The sequence below is a fragment of the Paralichthys olivaceus genome, chromosome 14 (assembly GCF_024713975.1).
Source record: "Paralichthys olivaceus isolate ysfri-2021 chromosome 14, ASM2471397v2, whole genome shotgun sequence".
NCBI classification, from domain to species: domain Eukaryota; kingdom Metazoa; phylum Chordata; class Actinopteri; order Pleuronectiformes; family Paralichthyidae; genus Paralichthys; species Paralichthys olivaceus.
This window is the reverse complement of record NC_091106.1, coordinates 5,230,683-5,253,119: the sequence shown is the minus strand read 5'-3', so window position 1 is coordinate 5,253,119 and position 22,437 is coordinate 5,230,683. Positions and strand designations below refer to the sequence as shown.

At 41.3% G+C, this 22,437-nt stretch overlaps 1 protein-coding gene across 1 annotated transcript; it reads left to right on the top strand.

Moving 5' to 3' along the window:
- The first annotated feature begins 1,837 nt into the window (after positions 1 to 1,837).
- On the top strand, positions 1,838 to 18,120 carry socs5b (suppressor of cytokine signaling 5b). The gene is made up of 2 exons (XM_020095720.2): positions 1,838 to 2,293; positions 9,069 to 18,120. Exon 2 carries the CDS (start codon positions 9,088 to 9,090, stop codon positions 10,774 to 10,776), a length of 1,689 nt encoding a protein of 562 aa, XP_019951279.2. The 5' UTR covers positions 1,838 to 2,293; positions 9,069 to 9,087; the 3' UTR covers positions 10,777 to 18,120.
- The last annotated feature ends 4,317 nt before the right edge of the window (positions 18,121 to 22,437 follow it).

The following is a 22,437-nucleotide window of genomic DNA, read 5'->3' as shown; positions in this document are numbered from 1 at the left end:
AGGATTATAAGAATTTAAATAGTTATACAATCAATGGCTAATAGTGTCAATTATTACTAACATTCACTGTCAGCACTTGTGATTTATATGAGTTAATGTCAGACCTGTAGCTTGCTGGAGAGAATTAATGTTTACTGTACACTTTAACAACTGTATGGCTGTATTCTTTTAAAATGATCCCAGTATAATAAAAAACATCTCCTACTCCCTCTATCATCTGAAAATAGTCTAAATGTACAAAAATACAAACCATCCATATCATGAATAGTAGGGTCAAGAGGCTGGGACACTTTTGTCTCTGTACTTTCTACAGTTTCTCATTTGTAGTAGAATTGAGAATGTGGTATTGTCATCAGACATTTCTCTCTTTGATCCATCTGTATCACTCATTCAGCGTGGACACAGCAGGGAGTCTGTGGATTGCTTGCAGATGACACAGCATAGACATGGTAGGAGAGGTCGTCGCTGACTAAAACCGTGTGAATCACTGCTGGCAGAGGAATCGGCGCTAATGCAATCCCCTTTCATTTCCTTTCATGAGCACAAATTAGATCAGCATCTCGGAGATGTAAACGCTAATGTGTTCAGGCTGCCGGTGATTTCCCCTGAACTCAGCCCCAGCTCACTACTGCAATACTCACACCACTTCCACTTCCCATTACACCTCGTGTCATGTGCACATGAATGATCCGACTCCAGGAGATGACCTCATGTGTGGGTGTGAGTGACTATGAATGCTTCTATTCAGAGGCTCTAATTGTTCTAATATTTACTTTGGTACAAGCTATGACACATTTTCACTGGCGAGGGATATACAATGCCACATGTAATTCCACAGCACTAGAGGTTTGAGATGGTGGCTTTAACAAGTGTTTGACTTTATGTCACTCAGGGGGACTGTTGGTTTTTTCACCATCCTGTCATTTTCATGAATACATATCTTTATATTTAAAGATCAGCTGATGTGTCCAGGAAACCTTGTATGTCCAGGTTTGGAGCTTCTGAGCCTCGTCACCAGTTAGCTGGTTATTAGATTCATTACAAAATAATTACCTCTGCATAGGATGCCTGTCCATTTGTTGGTTGGTTGGTTGGTTTGAAAGCAAGATAAAAAAAAAAACTACGTTTTATTCCTTATTTGTATTATTTTAAACATTTCTATTTACTTTATTGGTATTATTTTTCTCCTTTAACTTACTTTTCCATTTTTATCCAGGTTTCACAGAAGAAACGTTTTCTCTTTTTTACCTAATCCTTAATTCTAATCTTTTTCATCAGTTTTATTTTGCTTGTAAATTCTTTTAGACTGTCCTTTCTGATTTGTATCTGATTTCTTATCATTTTGCCTCAGTATGTTTCTGTACAGCCCCTTGAATATGTCTATAAAATGTGCTTTATAAACCAAACTGCTTTGTCATATCAGTGAATATTGTTGTATAGAAGTGCATATTCCCAAAAACATCTGGAAATTAAAATGAATACAAACCAGGATTAAGTTTTGATGGGTACCAAGTCTCAGTGGACGATGATGCTGATAATGATGAAGAAGGCATATTAGTGGGACTAATATGATTAGTGTAGGTATTATTACACATTCATTACCTGTGACACTCTTCAATCTTAATTGTGAAATGAAGCTGTTCCCTCCTGTCGCTCAGAGCTCAGGCAGAGCCTCTGCCTTTTACCTGGATGACATCAGTGATTCAGTAGTCCGGCCCGGCCCGGCCTGTCTCGGCCTGGGCCGGGACACCATCAGCATCACTTCACCTCTCCACGTTTCCAAGTCGCTGCCAGCGGAGAGCCCCGGCCTCCTCTGGCCGCTCATTGGAGACGCGGGACGCCCGTCAGGAGGAGCCAACTCCTGGCTATTCCCCATCCGCGTGCTGGGTCGGAAGTGGCCGCCCTCTCCCTCTCCTCCATTGGACTGAGCCGCTGTCAGTCGGGCTCACTCACGCTGAACACCGTCCTCCTCTCCGGCTCTCTGTCTGCCGAGACCTCCGTCATATTGGCTGCTAGAGGCAGCTGCGACCACGGCAGGAGCAGAGACCCCCACCATGGCGAGGAACGGGCTTTTGCGGCACTCAAAGAACAACTAAATCCTCTGAAATACTTTGGATTAGTATTGAACTGATTAGAGTGGAAATATTCGGGATGGTACCTCCAAGTATCCGCGTACCTCTAGTGCTTTCATCCGACACCGTGGTCCGCAGAGGGGATATGTGCCTGACTTCTCTTAATAGCCATTTTCTGCAGACAAAGAGAGCTGTTGAATAGGCTTCCACAAGGCACCCGGGTAAGATCGGACTTCTGGAAACTAACCACGACCCGTTCGACACGTGTCTGCGCTGCATGTTTAACCAGCACAGCACCGCTCGGTTCATCCATATCATTTTATCTGTCGATCTTTTTTTCACATGCTAACACGCTAACCCCCGCTAGCTGGCTGCTTAGCCAGAGCTAGCTAAAACGCCAGAAACCCCTATTCTGGTGAATGCTAACCGTTAGCATTTTTTGACAGCTCGTAAGCCCGAGCTGTAAATTAGCCGTCTTTTAGTAAACTGTTTAAAATCCGTTTCTGGTTTTCTTAAGAATAAATGATGTATACCCGAGCTAAGCTGCTCAGCTACATTGGAACATATCAGCCCGGCTAATGTTCTCTCCGAGGCTGAAGCCACATTTAGCGGTGCACTGGGTCTGGCTTTGGATGGTTAACGTGTTAGCATGTCAGCTAACTTGGCTGGGACCTGGGTAAAGTGGGGCCTCCAGAACCTAAAGGCCTTCCAATCATTTCGATAGACCAGCTATAGTAACGTTATAGATCGGTTATTGTATTGATATACATGCACATATTACATAGGGCTGCCCATTTAAATCTGTATGAAAATATCACATTGTAACGAAGGCAACTTAGATGATGCAGGGTTGACATTTACATACACGTTTTTTTTTACACAATAGCAGTTTACTACAAGTTATTTTTAATCTGCTTTAAATGCTTCCTTCATGAATTGCTTTTTTTAAAACAGCTAACAGATCTACATGAGAGCAGAATAAATCTAATGCTTGTACTATGTTAATAACAGTGCAATGGTGAGCTGCAGGACTTCATTTCATATGTGCATATACTTTCTGCCTCTGTTTTGAGGAATATCACATCCACATTTTAGTTATATTCATTGAGATCTAATAGGAAGAATCAAAGTGTGTTATCAGTCATTTGCAGACCCTGTGTGGCTGCAGACCCCCCCCCCCCCAGATATCTTCAAAAATGTGAGTTGCTACAGATATCTTATTAACTCTGGTCTGATCTCAGCAGAGAAGGCGCCCTCCCATAATCTTGTCTTCTCTCCAGCCCTCTCTTAGATCAGCGTGTGATCCCAGGAGAATGGGTGTGTTGGGCTGCCAGAGAGCAGAAGTAGCCTAGTTCTGTGTCAGGGCGACTTAAAATGGTTGTGGACTGAATTGCCCTATTGGTGTGGCCATTGTTATCAGTGGCGACTGTCCAAGAGAATTATATAAGACAATGATGGTTTAAGTAATACGCTTGTGAATTAGCTGAGCAGAGTTGATGCTGGACAGAAATCAGCTACATGAGATGCCTTAGCATTAGCATCCTGCTGCAGACATACTATTCAATTTCTTGGTTGTAAAGTTGTCGCTTCATGGACTTTGTGTTATGCAATGGTTTAAATCATCAAAACCATTTTTGCATTAGTATAATACACTGACCTGATAGGTATTGATGTTATTTTACTTTCGTTTGACCAGACATGTGCAATATCATTATTACAACTGTAGTATGCGGTAAAGGCAGGTGTATTAGTTGGCGAGAGTCTGGCTGTCACAGCGACAACGGGCAGTTTTAATCCAGTTTGGATTAATATTGGAAAGTTGGTTAAAGGTAAGATCAGTTGTTGTTGTACAGACATGGGCATCTGAAACACACATTTCTATTGTAAATGACCAAGAATGGTTTAAAAGCATAAACCATAACCAAAACCTGCTTTAACTTTTTGAGAATGTGTCCAAACATTTAGAAATTTCTGTAGATTATCTTCTTTTTTTTAAGAATAGGCCTCCAACAGCATTTCATCTTGATCCACAAATACCAATTACATTTACCTCAAAACCCAGAGGTTAGAATTTCACAAAAATAGGTGTCCTCGTCTCTAAGTCAAGTCTTAATTAAAATCTGAAGTGCCTTATTGATTGGTGCAAGCAGGCATGGCTTATCACATCTTTGTTCATAACTCAAGAGGCCTTTGAGCAACCCTGATTAAACCCACTGATGACATCTTCTGCTATCTCCAGAAGATTCACATGGTTTCCTCCACAGCTGATGAAATGAGGACAAATGTTGGAACTTTGATTGCACAATGAATAAAATGCACAATACAAACATTCTCATGATGAACTAAGTGTATGATTCATCTCACGCGGTCTTTAAACAGAACAACAAAGCAGTCATGTTGTTTTTCCTCACTACTTTCATTTGTGACATTTTGCTGGCTTGCACCACTTCTATAATTGTCTAATTACATTGATTTCATCATTTTGTTAAAATTCACCCTTGAGATTTCTGGATTTTAGCACAAATTGAATATTAAAAACTACTTGAAGCATCCGTGTAGCATCTCTCTTGATACTTGTATGTTTAGGATAAAGCCATTTATAGATTTATAGATATAGAGAATATGGAGTAGATTAGTGAACTAATATTGTTGCGCACATACTTGCAGATTCAAAACATTTTCATGGTTAAACTCCCAGACTTATGTCCCTAAGCCTGTTGTGCTATTAAATCGTGCAGAGAGTCATAGTTAATTTATAGGCTTGTCCAATGGTCACTGGAACTTTTCATTGTTTGTATTTTTTCAAGTGATTAGCTGAGTTATGAAACACGCCAACCCAGATGGAAAATCCAGCCTCTCAAGATGGTACTGATATAATACGAGCCTCACAATTCCAGTTCAGCAGGGTGGGAACATGTAGTTGTACTTAAGGAATTAGTGCATTCATGCTGCTGGTACAATTACAGAATTAAGATAAATGCTGTCAAATTTAGACTGTGGTTAGTAAGACTTTGTGCTCCAACACAAAAATTTATGAACCAGGGGTAATTGTTGGCATATTTTCTGATTTCTAAAGCTAGTGGGATTGGTTGGACAAATGTTCAAGTAAGTTTTGAGGCATTTTCTCTTATCCACCTAGATAGTTGTACAAGGAATTGTCAATATTTATAAGTATGCTATTAACTATTGAGCCAACATGTAGAAGTCACACTAAAATAAACTTTGTATTTACACATTTTTAACAAAACTAAAAGAAACATTATTTATTGAAACTCATATCTTGCCGAAAGTCAGAATTTGTGTTAATCAATCAGGTGTAGTGGGTCGGGGATCACAAATTATAGGAATATTTTCCTTTGCCAAGGAGGTTATGTTTTGACTACTGTCAGTCTGTAAGCAAGAACACCACGAAATTTGGTGGCAGGATGTAGTATGGGTCAGAGAAGAACCATAATTTTTTTTATTACTTTCTTTCACATTGAAAATATTTTTCCTTTGTTTTTTAAATGTATGTATTTACGGATCTTGATGGCATGACATATTTAGGGCTTTGATTTCTTTGAGTGTGTGAAATTTGATGCAGCTTGATAGAATTTAAAGTGATTATTTGCCCCTAGCAGATGTATCCACTCTACTGACACATTTTAGTTTTGCTAAATAAATCTGAATCATCAAATGTTAGTTTGAAGTTTTAGACAGACTAATTTAACTAATGAATAGATTGACAGACTTTGCTAGCAATGTTATTATAAATCAATGATTACTATGAAGAATAGGGCTACAACCAATGATCATTTCCATCATTTATTAAACTGACAGTAATTTTCTCAATTAATCATCTGACTGAGAAAATGCCCATCACACCATCAGACAGCCCAAAAGTAATGATTTGCATTGTTCGAAACTTAAAGTAAATTTCCAAGAATCCATTATCAAAATAGCTGGCAAATAATTTTCTTTTGATTGCTTAGATCATTAGTCAAGATTTACTTAGTTGGCATGTCATTATTTGTGCATCTGTTGGACAGCTGTATGATGCACTGTGCGAAGACTTGCCATATTGTGAGGAATCATAACCAGAGCTTGTGCTGTGGGTAAAGTGCCAGTGGTTTACCATACACCGGGAATGGCATTAAAAGGTGATTATTGCCTCGGTGACATGTCACAGATTTGAGTGCACCTTAACTGGAGCCAGCTCTGCTTACCTGCAGCATTTTGTCTAACCAGTTAACAATATGTATTTTTACTTGGGACCCGAGCAGACTGTAGCACTAGTTGGCTGCACTTGTTTCTGTCTTGGCATAAATGTGTGGGGATGTACATTTCTTAATGTCACGTGATCATATGCCAAACAGAAAAGATAGCTGTTGAAAGATGAATCTGTGCCATATTTATCACGTTTGTGCATGTCGCACATACTGTATGTTCTGATCAGATGCGTTGGCACACGAAAATATAACATTGAATGAAATCACACCCCATTTAAAAAGTTGACTGTTAATCCTCAATCAGAATGATTTCAATCTGATGTGGAAAAAACAGTGTAAGGTTAGTGACCGGTGTTGTTAATGTTGTTCAATATCCCCTGGGAAATGATGAATCAGTGAAGAGTATTTTTGATGAGGTAGTGGCCACTGTGTACAAGGATTCACATTTCACAGCATAAATATATAGTCATATTCATTAAGAAGTAATTATTGTGTTAGAAAATTAGAAAACCCTATTTAATTTTGTTTTGCTCTTAAGAGTTAGGGTGAGTAAATTAGCACAACATTTAGATTGTTTTGTAATCTAAATGTTGTTTGGCAAGAAAATGAACAATGTCACTTGAATTAAGACTCCAATAAGAAACATAGTTTGCAAGCTTTTAATGAACAGGTAAAAGGGCCAACTATTGATTAATGATCTGAAGCTCTGCATGATTTATTAATAAAGATCTGCAACAGCACACACACAGCATCACACTTCAATCAATGTGTGTGTATGTGTCCATGTACTTTTGGGAACAAATGTCAGACTTGAGACCTGTTAATGGGAGACACTTTGTCAAATGGGGGACAAATCCATGTTCCCAATTGAGAAAAAGTAAATTCTTTGTCAGTGGTTGGGGCGGGGGTCCAGGAAATGAATGTGAGAAAATGTAATGTCTTGTGGATGATTGATGACATGGGCATCCGTCAGGGAAACTTTGAACAAACTTGCATTTGCTGAATCTGCAAATCTCAAGCCAGTGGCACTGACATGGGTGAGATGGTAGTTAAGTTGATGTAAGGAGGAGCACTGAATTAGTGTTATCTTGTCATGCCCTTACCATGGTTCCCACAAAGTCACAGTTTACAAGTACATGTGTGGGAACCTTGTCAAATGACTATCAAAAGACTTTGTTCTATACAGACTATAGGTAGATCGTTATAACACACAGGACTCAAGTGTTCACTTCTTACTGATAAGCCAATGTCACCATGACCCAAATCATTTAAAAATGTTTGAGTCCAACCTGCTGGGTCAGAGCCAGGTATCCATTCTCTGTTTTAACCAATTATTATGGAGTTATAAAAATAGGAGGATGACGTCTCATGGACCAGATAATGCATGTTGTCAGGGTTATTGTGTGCATGCACATTTCATACAGAATGAGTTAAATCACTGCATATTCAGTTATTTCACATTTGATGATGGAACGTATTCGTTTGAGTATTTTTTTCATAGTTATCACAGCTATGTAATGACTGTCAAGTGGAGTACAAAGAAAGTCTGTATGTGGTTTGATAAAGATGGCCACATCTGGAGAGACGTCATGAGTTTGTTAGTGATGCCCTTAGAACTGCCCTCAGCAAATCAACTTAATCAGTCATGTGCTGAAGTCTGGTTTCCTGTGTAACACAGAACCATTGTCTGTCACAGCTGAACCAAAAAAAACCCATAATGTCTTTATCAATATCAGGAGGCAAAGTCTGCTTCCAGGTCAACATGATGCTAGGTAGCTGGCCAGCTGCTTTTGGCCCAGAAGCATATTGAGTGAGCTTATCAAAGACTAGAGGTGGGAAGATGTGAGGTAGACAAGTCACAGAGGGAATAGCACATGAAGCTAACGCTGACAGAGCTAGAAATTAAAATGTTCAATGAGAACTTTCATAACAAGTGCTTTGCACTGCTTGCAGCTTTTTTCTGGATGAAGTTATTGTTGGATAATTTTGTCAGTCACAGTTTATTTCAGTTTTCCTACATTTCTTAAGAATGAAGTAAAATATATTTTAACAGTGAACAACCAAACACACTAAGGATTATAGCAGCAAAGATGTAAAACCTCAGTGTGAGGAGTTTGGTTTTGGAAATTTTCCATATTGTCAATTTATTTCATGTATCAGGCTGTTAGTTGCAGTGTTTTGCATTTTCTGGCAGCAGCACTAAAATGTGAAGCCTAATTAATCCCTGAAGTCAAGAAAAAAATGTCTGAAACAGGGAAGTAGATGCTGCGTTTCTGAAGCCTTTGAGATTTTGCGTTTGACAGGTCACACACCTGTGGCGACTTTGCTCACTGTTAAATGCAAACAAGGTTAGGTACTACTATTTCCAAATCTCTGTCAAATTCTGGTAGAGTAATAAATTAATGGCATATATGAGTGTGTGTGCATGTGCCCTGTCTGCTGCTGTTCCAGGGAAGGTTTTTGGTCAGGTCTAGACTGGCTCTGTAATACAGTACATACCAGCAGATCAGCTGTGAGCAGATCCAGGGTTCATTTATAGCTGTGGCCTTGTGTCCCTGCACGTCTGCCTGGCAACTCCTAACTCTGCTGTTCCAACTACTCAAGCTCACCCACCTCTCAGACACTTTGGCCCCGTTATACTCACACCATGTCTAATTACTAGATACACAGTAGTCTGGGGAATTTAAATATAGGACATTCTTTATATAACTTGAACCTCAGTATTTAATGTAGACGCTGTTGCAAGATTTCTCCACCTGTGACTAAGTTTTTCTGCTGTCACCTGCAGGTCCCAGGGGCTCCTGTTGATGAATAAAGTGGGCAACATGTGGAGCAACCTGAAGAACAAATGCCAGACGCTGTTCCACAACAGTTCAGGACTCAGTGAAACCAGGGTTGAGGCAGATGCTGTCCACTTTGTTGTGGATCTTGGCCAAGGAGGCAGCTCAGGTGATGCGCATGCATCAGGAGCCTCCAGCCCATCACGGAGCCTTCTACCAGTGCCAATGGTAACAGCAGGACGCCGCCATCACAACTGTGTGTCAGAAATCCCTCAGATAGTAGAGATAAGTATCGACAAGGACACAGAGGATGTGCGAGGTGGGTCGGGGGGTGTTCCCCTCGCCAGGAGAGACTCCTATTCCCGTCATGCTCCATGGGGGGGCAAGAAAAAACACTCATGTTCCACCAAAACCCAGAGCTCTCTGGAAGCAGATAGGCGGTCTGGGCGTTTACGGGGGAGTGGGAACCGTAGGGACAGGCGTTACGGAGTCAGCTCCCTCCAGGAGATAAGCGACTCTGTATCTGGAGGACGCAGTCTAAATTCACGGTCTTTGCGTCAACGGCTAAGTGATACAGTGGGACTGTGCTTACCCCTCCCTGCTCGTAGACGCTCTCGTTCATCAAAGAACCCTGTCAGCTCCAAACGTAAGATTCACCTTACAGAGCTCATGCTAGAGACATGCCCCTTCCCACCAGGCTCAGACCTTGCTCACAAGTGGCACTTGATCAAGCAACACACAGCACCTGTCAGCCCGCATTCCTCCACTGCCCTGCTTGATGCCTTTGACCCGGCCCAGACCTCTCCTGAGGATGAAGAGGAACGTCTACGTGAGCGCCGCCGACTTAGCATTGAGGAAGGTGTGGACCCACCACCTAATGCGCAGATCCACACCCTGGAGGCCTCAGTGCCGGGCTCCTCTCTCTACAAACTGGGACCAAAGATGGCTCCTGGCATAGGAGAGGCCTCTGGGGATGGCCGGGCCTCAGGGACTGGCAGCTCCTTGGGTGCTGGATCATCAGGGGCCTGTGGGCCAGTGCTGGGGGCTTCAGCATCATCTCAGGACTGTGACTCTGAGGAGGATTCAACCACCCTCTGTCTGCAGGCCAGGAGGCCCAAGCAGAGGCATGCCTCTGGGGATGGTCACCAGAGCCGGCAGCAACCTGGGCCCTGGAAGGTTCACACCCAGATAGACTACATCCACTGTCTGGTGCCTGACCTATTGCAGATCACAGCTCTGCCCTGTTACTGGGGTGTGATGGACCGCTATGAGGCTGAGGCGCTGCTGGATGGACGGCCAGAGGGCACCTTCCTGCTGCGTGACTCAGCCCAAGAGGACTACCTCTTCTCTGTTAGCTTCCGCCGTTACAACCGCTCACTGCACGCCCGCATCGAGCAATGGAACCACAACTTCAGCTTTGACGCTCACGACCCTTGTGTATTCCACTCTTCCACCGTCACAGGACTGCTGGAGCACTACAAGGACCCCAGCACCTGCATGTTTTTTGAACCGCTGCTCACAGCACCTCTCCATCGAACCTTCCCCTTTGGGCTGCAGCACCTGGCACGAGCTGCCATCTGCCGCTGGACCACGTACGATGGAGTAGGCTCTTTGCCGCTGCCCCCTGCCCTGCAGGACTTCCTCAAGGAGTATCACTATAAACAAAAAGTACGAGTACGCTGGCTGGAGAGGGAACCGCCACTCAAGGTCAAATAGGGTGGGCTTCTCCATCGCCTGTACACACACTGCAGGAGGATCACAGAACTTGAGAAATTCCTCATCAGTCAATTAGAGGCTATACTGATGTCTCTTCTTTTTCTGGTGAGGGATGGAATTTAAGTGTAACAAGCTATACAAGATTCATTCTAATCCTTGTTTTAGTTATTACTTACATCACAGAAAATACATATGATTATATTCAGTATAATGCTGTCTGGCAAGCACATGTTTTTGTGTTGAACTGGTTGTTTTGACAGGGAGGGAAAGCACAAATATCAGTGCTTTGTGTCATTTCTCTCCGCTTGTGCTAAATGTCTGCCTGATCCCACAACATCACCCTGTAGACCTGCCTGCATGTCTCCCATGTTCATCCCAAATTACTATTTAGGCCTACATGGCAACGTTGTACAGTTCACTTTGTGCTTTCTCTATTTTTTTTCCCTATTTTATTTCCTTAGCTTGTTTAAGCACCTAGTGGAGCACCTTCCCAGGATGGTTTTAAGGTGTGTTTGGGTTGACAGGGCATCTGGAGGTGCTATTGGTAAATTGCAGTCAGAGCTTGTCCCATGGATAAAGCTACATTAGGCACATTCTTTGCCATCTCTTTGCACGCATGAGGATCAGCTAAGCCAGAGACAGGAACAGATTCTGAGGGGGTCCACAGAGTTCAGGACAGCACATCAGGGAAATGAAGTGCTTTCTAAGGATAATAGATAAGTCCTTGGAAACTCTAGTTCCTTCTTAAACAATAAATCAGTCTGTGTTCTATTTAGTGAGATCCACTTTTTTCCCTATTTGTTTTTGAAACTAGATGGGCAGATTGAGGAAATACTCAAACCTTGTTACAGACGTCAATAGTGGTCCATCAGTTCTTCCCTGGCCACAGGCTCTTCAACTCTCTGTGCACATGTTCATCCAGTCCCAGTTCATTTCTTCCTGTATGAAAGTTAGCTCCTAGTGTAACATTTGAGCAGTCTGGTTTCTTTATGGAATTGCACTTAGGCTTTATAAGGTTTAGTTTTATACCTGTTTCCTTCAATCTACAGTTTTTAGTGGAATCTGGCCTTACAGGGTTGTATCCAATTTGGTTATTCTTTTATTTTCACCATACTCTTGTAACCTTGGTGCAGCTAGCTGTGCACTACTGTGAGGAATACTAACAGGTGTTGAAGTCAAGGGTGCGTGTGACAAGTTGTAGGTGAGGACAATCAATACAAATTCAAAATGCCAGTGTCCCTTTAAATGTGACTGACTTAATCTGCTCAAACTCGTTGGGAGTTGATTCCCCCCCACCTCACAACTTATTAGTATGAGGTCTCAACCCCAAGAAATTCCCCTCCCTGCCTGGTTGCATTTACAGTCATGCATTGAGTGCAGGCCCCACTCAACTGGAAGAGGTTAGCATATACTTGAGAGCTTTAGTTATGTAAGCAGAATGATTTTAGTTTGTGCGGCTCGGGGGGGGAAAAACACTGCTGGTCATTTCAGTTGTGTTTTAGCATAAGGAGGAAACACGTGTAACCTACGTGCCTTTTTTAGAAAACCATTTGTCCCGTTCCATAGTCAGTTGCTTTGAAGTCCAAACATGGAGAGATGGATGCTCTGGAATCACACTGAATAACTCACTCACTTCTGATGTTCGTTAAAATCTCTGCAACAGAAAAAAGATTAGTACTGCAATGTTGATTAAGACATGACAGGTTATAAATATAAGTTTTACATTAGTTACATCTCATTCACAGATGCATGCATTAGTCGCCACATTATGGCTTGTGTGGTAAGTAGTATTAGGTCGCTAGAGGGTCCAATGCCAGCCCTACGGTAGCAAATATCTGTAATAGATATCCATGTTTGTCTGGTCCTCACATGTGTAGGGTCTCAGCTACAACTTGCCCAACAAATGTCAATGACAGGGCGAGAAGGTCAAATCTTTACTGTGAACATGTTAATCAGAATAATTCAGCTTCTAATGACAGTGCCCACGTTAGCCATCAGCAGCAGTTTTTGTTTGACATTAGTTATCTCAGTGTTTCCCACAGATATATTTCAATTTTGTTGGTAAAGGAGGTTCACGTTCATGAAGGTCACTCTAACAGATTCCAAGTAAAAGGTACGTGAAACATAAGTTCTCGCGTGAGTGAAAGAATTGCATTGATGCCTCAACTGTAGCTGAAACTATGAGTTCTGTGTCTGCATGAACAGTAAAAACATTATGGACTGCAGCGAGAACAAGCGGTCGCACAACCATATGGAAGTGCGACAGCCTGAGTAAGCAGGCTGCAAATAATGCTGCACACAAGTAAGAGATCTCTTTTATTATGAGGTGGGTCAAATTAAATATGGTTGGCTGCTGAAGTCTATATAATTAATGGGAAACACTGGTTTAATTTAATAAATCACGTGCACATGACTATTGGAGAATGAGATGGGTGCAGAGAAGAAAACAGATTCCCTAAAGTAAATCAAACTAACTACAAAGTATGTAGATGAAACCCTGCAGGTAATGTTTAAAACAAAAACATTGTTTTTGAAACACACAAGCTGATTTTCACTGGACAGGTTAATCTCTAAATGTTTTCAAGCAAGTTCTTTTCCTAGTCTGTGTATGTGTGTTCATATGTCTAATCAGTCCACATATACAGGTTAAAGGTTATATTCTTTTTCATTAATGAGGATGAATCATGAACAAATTTCAGTATGAGCCATCTAAGCTCTTGGAAGCAGCCGTGTGTATTAACTGCTGAGCTTTACAAATAAATGAAAGCTAGTTTAATACTACAGTTGTGTAAGACTTAAGCCCAATTAATGCTCCTGCGTTGAAGCTACGTCATATGTACCCACGTAGTCTACACATGTGGGCGAACAGCTCTTGCTGTACATTTTTTGGGGAGGTGCACATCAGGGTAAGGTGTCAGGCACTGTGTACACGTCTACGTATATGCTATGCCGTAGCTTTGACGCAGAAGCATTAATTGGAATTCAGGCTGCTCCTCTTTGCATTAACATATTTTTGCAAATAACTGGCCATGTTCACCTCATCTACACCCTGAAACTCAAAATGAATTTTCACATATTTATAAGCAATTAGACATATTTTATGCAAGTGGTAATTTAGATGTAGTTAAGCAGGTTCATATTTCCCATCTCAAGTTTTACCTGCTTTGTGAACTGATCAACATTACCTCACATAAAGCCTGGAACATTTTCCACTGCCCTAAACTTTGTCAGAAATGTGGTGTAGATGTGTTATAAACTGACAAAATTGCCCATCAATTTACACAGTAACCCATAAGGACAAATGAGAATGATTTTACAAATATTAGCCACTTATTTCATTGACTTTAGGGTTTTGTTGAAGCATCCTGACAGCAAATACAGCTTCTGAATTCAATTGATATCAGTTTAGCACACCTGGATCTGGGCAGTTCATCCTGTAATCTCAAAATCTGTCAGATTAGATGAGAAACTGTGAGCGGCAGCTTCACGTCTCTCAGATGTTCTGCGGGGTTCAAGTCTGGGCCTCAAGGACAGTCAGAAAGCTTCAGAAGCTTTTTCACTCAAAGCTGAACCGTCATCATTCTACCCAAAGGGATTATGCTCTCTTTTCCCTCCTCTTAAAATGCTCTTTGACAAACTCAGGGCAGACTGTCATATGCCTTTGAAACTATTGGAGTACTGCTGAGATGGTCGTCCTTCAACCAGGTTCTACCATCTCTGAGTATTTCTGAAGCTCTGTTTGAGAGATCTTTGAATGACTAATGTCACCCTGACACCCTTGCCCAGTCTCTCAGTTTGGAGAGAAGTTGGCCAGAAGACCAACTATAGAAAGAGTCCTGCTCAGTTCACATTTTACAATTACCAATGCCGCTGCGCTTTTGTGAACACACAAAGCTTTACAAATTGTTTTTATTTCCTTGTTTTGATCTATGCGTCACCACAATTTTATCTTTTAGTGTAAGCTAATGCCTTTTTAAACAGTGCGGAATCATTTCATTTTGTCACAGGTGAACTCCAGTGAGGTTCTAGAGAAATCTAAAACAGGATGTACCTGATATCAGTTTGTAGTGCTACATTTCAGTATTTTAATAAAATGATTTTAATTCATTTGCAAAAATGACTAAAACACTGACTTTGGGCTGTTGAGTCTAGGTTGATGGGTAAACATTGTCAATTTAAAATACAATCTTCAACACAACAAAGTGCAAATAGTTAAGAGTTCTGAATTATCTTTGAGACCTCTGCATCTGTTTTAAACCCCAAACAGCACACATCACACTATCCTCCATCTTGCTCTCTGCCACTTTCTTATAATGCTGGGGCTTAGCAGTAGCATTTACTTCTGACTGTACCCCACCCCACCTGCAGACACTAATCACAGGCAAGTTTTTACCAAGTTTGGATATAAAGTGGGTGCTATAAGCGCCACTGTGTTGCCTCACGGCTGTTGTATGATTAATGTCATGTTTTATTGTGTCCTACTACTCTCATCTGGCCATATCCCTAACATCACTGTATAGACGTGACTTTGTTTTATAGAGAACTGAAGGCCTGTTTGTCCTGTCCTCTACTCTTCTCCAACCCTGCTCGGGACTATGTTAGGCTCAAGTTAACCTTCAGGAGCAAGAGGAGACATGGGGCTGGGTGACTGCTGTGGCAACATGCTCACAGAGACAGCGAGGGATCTGTTGAAGTAAATAGCACTTTAATTGTGAATTTGTGTTCTGCAGTGCAGTCTGCAAGTGTTGGGACAGTTACACGTTTTTGTTATGTTGGCTCTTCACTCCATCATGTTTGATGTGAGATGAGTTGGGCTTAGTGACTTGCAGCTTGAACTGAAATCATATTGGGTGAACATGGTAGAAATTGTGCCAGTTTTTGTGTTGCACTGAACTCCGGATAATCTGGACATTTTGCGAAGAGGCTGCATTTAGGAACACAAATTTGAGAGACTCCAGACTTTCTCTTGAGTTTCTCTGGCCAGCCCCTTCGGAGAATGTCCGAATAAGTCCATGTGAGAACACAGCAGGAGATTTCACCAGCGAGTTGGTGTGTTGACATTTCTAATACATGACACATGCAAAACTGAAGAAACACACTAAAAAGAATACAAATATCTCATATGAAGTGCCATACATGTAGAAGATGCTTTTGGCTGCCTGCTGCACACCCGTCCTCTGAATTTGTGCCCATTTGGCCGGGATACTGAACCCCAAATTGGCCTGTGCCCTTCTCATAGAAAAAGTGCTGCCCATGGATGCACTGTATGAATGTGAATGGTTGAATGGCAAAAAACAAAAACCTGTACTCTAAAGCGCTTTGAAAGATCATCAAGACTAGAAAAGTGCATCTAAATACAGATCATTCATGTCTGAAATGGCTATACAAGAGCAGACACTTTGTGGTGATGTTCAGTGAGACATGTAACTGCAGCCATTTTCATTTTGGCTTGTTGTCGGAGCTTGTTGACTTCACTCAGATTGTCAACAAGTGAAAAGTCCTCCATGGCACTGAGGTTAAGACTTGGCCAGTCAAGGACATAAAGTTTCCTTGGCTGCCTTGTTCATATGATAATAATCCTTGTTAGACTGCTTTATCTTGAAATTGCAAAGAACCATGTGTTCCCACGCTGCTCACCCAATATGGATTTGAACAGTCTGAAACGTGAGGGGAAGAAACTGGGAGTTAGCACTTTAACCTCATAGTCATTGTTTCATGACCAGTACGCTGCAGTTCAAATCGTCTCACTGTCCAAATACTTGTAGCCGGCACTGGGTGTGTTTTAGCTCAAGATGGCGAGACTTGTGTGAGTGTGAGGAAAAAAGCCGGCAGTCCTGAAATAACGCTGCAGACAATGCGTGTGTGTGTTACGTGGTAGTATATAAGTGAATGGACAGAGCCACAGAGGGTTCTGGTGGAGGGGAATGCAGAGTCGGATGTGAGGGGTGACGACAGTGACTCCAATGAACGCCTCTCTGACCCGTCCCCTTCACCCCCACCCTCACCCCTCTTATTCTCAGGCAGGCGCGTCGCAAAGGAGAGTCCCAGGACCCTCTCAACCCAGTTTTCCCCATGGGAAATAATCTGACATTAAGCGTAGCACATGTTTGCCATATAACCCATAGATTTTAGTAGAAGAAGAAAAAAAAACATTGTATGTATGATGAATGATAGAAATGTGTAATAAGAGCCTGAAAAAAAAGACATTTTATTCTTCTGTGGTGCATCAGCTGTCTGTCACACACCATAACACTTCTTCTAACACCTGCACTAAACACACACACACACCCCCACTACCCCACCCTAAGCTAGGGATGTGTATGGACCACATTTAGCAGCACCACCTTTCTTAGTGACCCCCCCCCCCTCAAAAAAGGGACAACAAAGATGGGTGTTTCTGTGTATATTCTATGTTGTTATAAAAAAAAAAAATGCCATGAATTGAACTATTTTGACCTTACATTGTCATTAGCATGACACTATTTAGCTGCACTAAGAGATCCTCGTTTGTTGCAAGAAACCACTGGGTCTGCTCCGGATGAGGGACAGGCTGGTTTATGTCACGATCAACAGCAACACCCCTGGATGTAGGATTACCCCACCCACCTCGGTACGACTCACGGTTTCAGACCTTTGAGGACAAAAAGATGTTTTAAAGATTTCTTTTCATCTTCCCATATATATTTTAGAAAGCTGAGTTAAGTGCTATATGCAAACAGAAAAGATGTATGAAAGAATTATTTTTCATTATTACTTCTCCCTAATATGCAATGGAGTGTAGTGTAACAATGGTTGCAATCCTCTGTCACTTTAATGCTGTACGTGCACATTGGTTGCTGTGTGGATGTGGGTGCTGAGGCAACAGGACTTGACAATGATGGGAACTAATGGTTGTCACTCTGCAGCGCCGCCGTGTTCCCAGACTGCCTTATTCGCTCTGACCATTCACAAGAGCCCTTTTTGAAAACCAGGGGGTGCAGCCACTGCCACGGGCTGACCAAGCCGTAGTCAGACGAATATCGCTGTTCCATTTTCTTCTGCTTTTCCCTTGCTTTCTTCTTTTTTTTTATCTTTTCTTTCTTTTTCTCTTCTTCTGCTGTCAGTTAGGATTTGGAGCGTGTAAATGGCATAATCATGTTCACATCTCACTGTCTGTTCTGTGTATCTGCTTCACCATTCAATGAAAAAAAAAAACAGTTGTTTTCCAGTATAACCTGTTCATTTTTAAGAGCCGTATGGTGCGACACTTGTAGCTGTCACTCTTGGTGCTTGGCTTATGCTTCATTGTCTTAATATTCCAAATAAAACTGTTAAGTGTAATCCACACTGGCCCATGATATAGTATCACAGATGTTTTTGTTTTCCTTCATTGTGCTGCAGTTCACTTTCTACTGGTGTTACTCTTCAACCAATACACTGAGGTGTGATCGTGTGTTGATAAGATCATTCTAAAATCTAGATTTCATTGAGTAGAGGTATCAGGTCAAATGTTTCACTTAAAGGTACAGTGTGTAGAATTTTGTGATATCTAGTGTTGAAATTGCATGTTGCAGCTGAACACCCCTCACCTCACCCTCTCCTTCCAAAAGTGAAAAAGAACCTGTGTTAATTTTCATAAAAACTCAAAAGATGTTTAGTTTGTCCAGTCTGGACTAAAACACGGCGGCCTCCGTAGAGAGGACACCCTTGATGTAAATATAAAGTATTTAAATATAAATGGGTAAAGAAAACTACAATTCATACAATTTAGATGAAATGAACTAGTGAAAACATCATGAGGATTATTCTACATTAAATTACTGCCAATAGTTCCCTTTCACCTAAAACTTACACACTGGACCTTTAAAGTTATTCACTTAATAAACCAATCAATCAATTTTATTTGTATAATTTTTTTTCAAACAGGCTAGTGCTGTTCAAAGTGCTTTACAATGATAGTAGATCAAATATATTTTACACTGTTTTAAAAACTTTTCACACTATATATTCTGTTTACACCATATGTATGTTATTTCTGTTCTATTTATATATTTCCTTGTGGTTATATTGAATGTTTCCTTATTACCTTATTACTATATTTTAGTACTTATTACTGTCGTCTTTGCACCTGTAAAGGTAAGTACAATAAATAGAAGAAATAAAAGTTAATAAAATGGAATTAAAAACATACTATTAACAGATTACATTTACTGAAATTCTAAACAAAGATGCAGTAAAATCTATTAACCATTAATAAAAAGCTAGCCTTAAAAAGAGGTTTTAAAGCTTGTGTTGAAACATCCAGCGGCATTAGGCATAAATGCTAAAGGTTGCCTCACCAAAGGTTCATGTCTGACACTGACTGATTAACGGATTCGTACCAGAGGAGCCGTACTGGTTCATACACATAAGTAGCAGGTTGTACATGAGGCATGTGGGGAAAATCACGAATGATTTCAGAAAGAAAGATTCACTTAAAACATCCAAAACCTTAATTGGTAATCATTTAACATGCACCATATTTACAGTTGTGACCTCTGACTTAGGTTGAGGACAGACTGCGAGGTGTAGTTCATTGGTGTGACAGGCCACACATTTGAATCTTTTTAGGGCCTTTTTACTCTTGACAATAAATTGAATAACAGGCTTAAGATTTCCTGATTTAATTTCAAATTGCTGTTCCTCCGGATGACACAAACACAATTATTGAGAGGTCACGTCCAACAACATCCCTGTTGACTGTTTCAGTTTTAGACAACTCTAAGTGTTCAGCTGGAGGCAATGTACAAACTAATAAGATGATAAGTCAAAATCAAATATTGCATAAGATTCCAGAGTGACAAAATCAACCTCCTCAGGAGAAGAGCAAAGCGTGAAGAGCCACAAGAAGCTGTGAAACACTAATCCAACAATGAAGTTCTCTTCCCTTCGGCTGAGTGTCACCACATAGAGTATAGTCTATTTTCAGTTCAGATACCTAAAGGATGCAAATATTTTTCTTTACTTGCTTCCACAAATTTAACATGAGTTTACACTTGCACGAGACAATTATTTTGTAGTTAAAGCTAGACCCCAGCTACACCAGTTTATTACAGTTCTGTGAAGGCCACAGACATCAGCTTTCTTTTTTTTTCTAGACAACTTAATTTAATGATGGCTATCGAGACAAAGGATTTCAACAAATAAGATAAAAAGTGATTCAGAAACAACTTACCAGCCCTATCTTTTACGATACATAAAACATCACTATTCAGTACTGCAAGCCTCAGTTGCAGTTTGGAAGCCATGATGCTGTTTTTCTAACCAAGGTTACCGATATGAAACCTCATGCAGAGACTGTTTGAGTCAATGGAATGTTACCTGGACCGTAGGTCCTACAAGGAAAGCAACATGGAAGTGGGTGATGTGTCTGGACCCCCCCTAAAAAAGCAAGAACAGCTTCACCAGTGGGGGGCCTCCACCTGTCTACTGGAGAGCACAGAGAGCAAAGAAAAACTGATACAGATAACAGATGTTTCTCTGGGTGCAAAGTTCAAACGAGTCTAAATGAACTATGAGCATGCTAAAATATGAAAATAGCCTATATTTTTTAATACATTGATTAATACTCACTTTACTTATTTAATCTAAAGATTAAGTCTTTATTTGGACTGATATTGGTGATGACAATTCAAATCGAGTAGGAAGCATGAAAAACAAATGAAAAGACTCACACGTGCTGCAGTATTCTGAGCTCCACCCTGTAGTCTCACCTTTAGTATGCAGCTGCTGATTCAACAGTTCTCCCCAATAGACCAACAACCCCCACACCCCTCACCCCTCCTGACCGCTCAGCCGTGCTCACAGTCCAAACTCCCCTCACTGTGCCCAGCAGCAGTGGCTCTGCAGACAGACATGGCCAAGCTGCCTGGAACTTCACAGTTAAGTATTTGTTCATTTGAAATGAAGTATAAATAGCATGTGGGTTATCGGTTTCAAGTTAGCTACCCAAGGCTTATGAATAATTGACGCTCACCCAGGAGGAGGGTGAGCTACCGCACAGGGTAGGAAACTGTCTGTCGGCTCAGAGGACAAGAAACCGACAAAAAAGAAATAAATTCATAAAAACTTATGACTGTACATTCATATCCATGCTCTCCAAACATGGCCTCAAGTCCCTGCTCAACCTACTGGCACAGCCCGAATAGAAACCGAGCAACAGCTCTCCAGCAATAAGTTGAGGAATCTGGAGTTGGATGTGGGTCACTGACAAAAGGAGGAGGAGGAGGAGGAAAGTGCATATGATGAAGGTCTTGTCAGCTTATCAGCCGGCCAAACCCAGCAGATTTCATCTCTGCGTAGCCCATTCAGCTCTGTCCTAGACGCCTCCTTATCGGCCCAGCGTGCCATGCGGCCGCCACTGTGCACACGGCTCTATCTCTGGTTTGCACATTGAGCTGCAACGAGCGGTTGATGTTGGCAGCTACATCAAAAGACAAGTCGGGGGTAAGAACCATCACGCTGCTATCAAGATAAAAGTTTTTCATCTGCTGTTCCTTGCCAAGAACGTCATTATGTATTTTAATGTCATTTTATAATCAGGGTTCGCTTGAAAATACAGGACGTTTTGGGGTAAGCTGTATATAATAATGCTCTTAAACTGCCTGGTTCCAAGTGTTGTCACATGTGAAGCACTCTCCATGCTTTACTTTATGCTGTGGTGCGTGGGAAAGTGGGGTTTGGTTTGGTAGAATATTTCAAGAACATCACATACTGCAGTAATTGAACGAATAGTTGCGTATGTGCATGTATGTGTGGAGGTGGCTGGTAGAGCACCCCCACATGTACAAGAGGATCAATCAGTGCAGGTGAGAGCTGTTAGCTGATTGACCCTCAGCTTTATAGGCAGCAGCAGAGCGGAGTCACACAGGACACAAGACACTTGGAAGACACCAGAGACATGAGAGACACTGAGCTGCAAAGACAGACCCCAGCAGGAAGTGTTGGGACTTTATGCTGAGTTTAATTTATGTTTGCTCATATGTTGCAAAGTAGCAGAACCGTCTCTGGCTGTGTGGGGGAGAGCCCAGTGGCATGGTCAATTGCCACAGTATGTTTTTATAGTATCATTTAAGCAGACCTGGATCTTGACTGTTCAGATTGGGGCGGCAATTAGAAATTCAGGGTGGGCACCTTTTAACACAGTAGACTTAGCATTGAGAGTTTTTCCAAGTTTTAAGGAATGTTTCACAATAGGAAAATGAACCAAGCTGTGGTATAATACTAGTAATTATTATTATTATATTTTTTTTACACAGACCATCCCTTTTTAACTTTATTACATCTGTGCTGAAACCCACATGCAGGTGATGAGTTCCATTAAGGAAGCTGTGAAGAAACGACGATGCAATTAAAAACTGAAGGTTCTTTTCTAATGATACAGGTTAAATTAATTAAAAATATGTTACAAAAATGCCAGGTCTGCTTTTACTATATCAGATCATTCAAATGAAGATCAATTCTTGTTTATTGAATCCCAGTCCTATGTCCAACCAGCAATTCCGAACTCAGGGAATTCTGATAATAAACGTGATTGGCAGATTCAAATGGAACAGAATAGAGTTGATCAGTTTGATGGGCAGAATAGAAATTTGGGTTGGCATTGCCCACCCCTGCCCACTTCTAAATCCAGGCCCACATTCC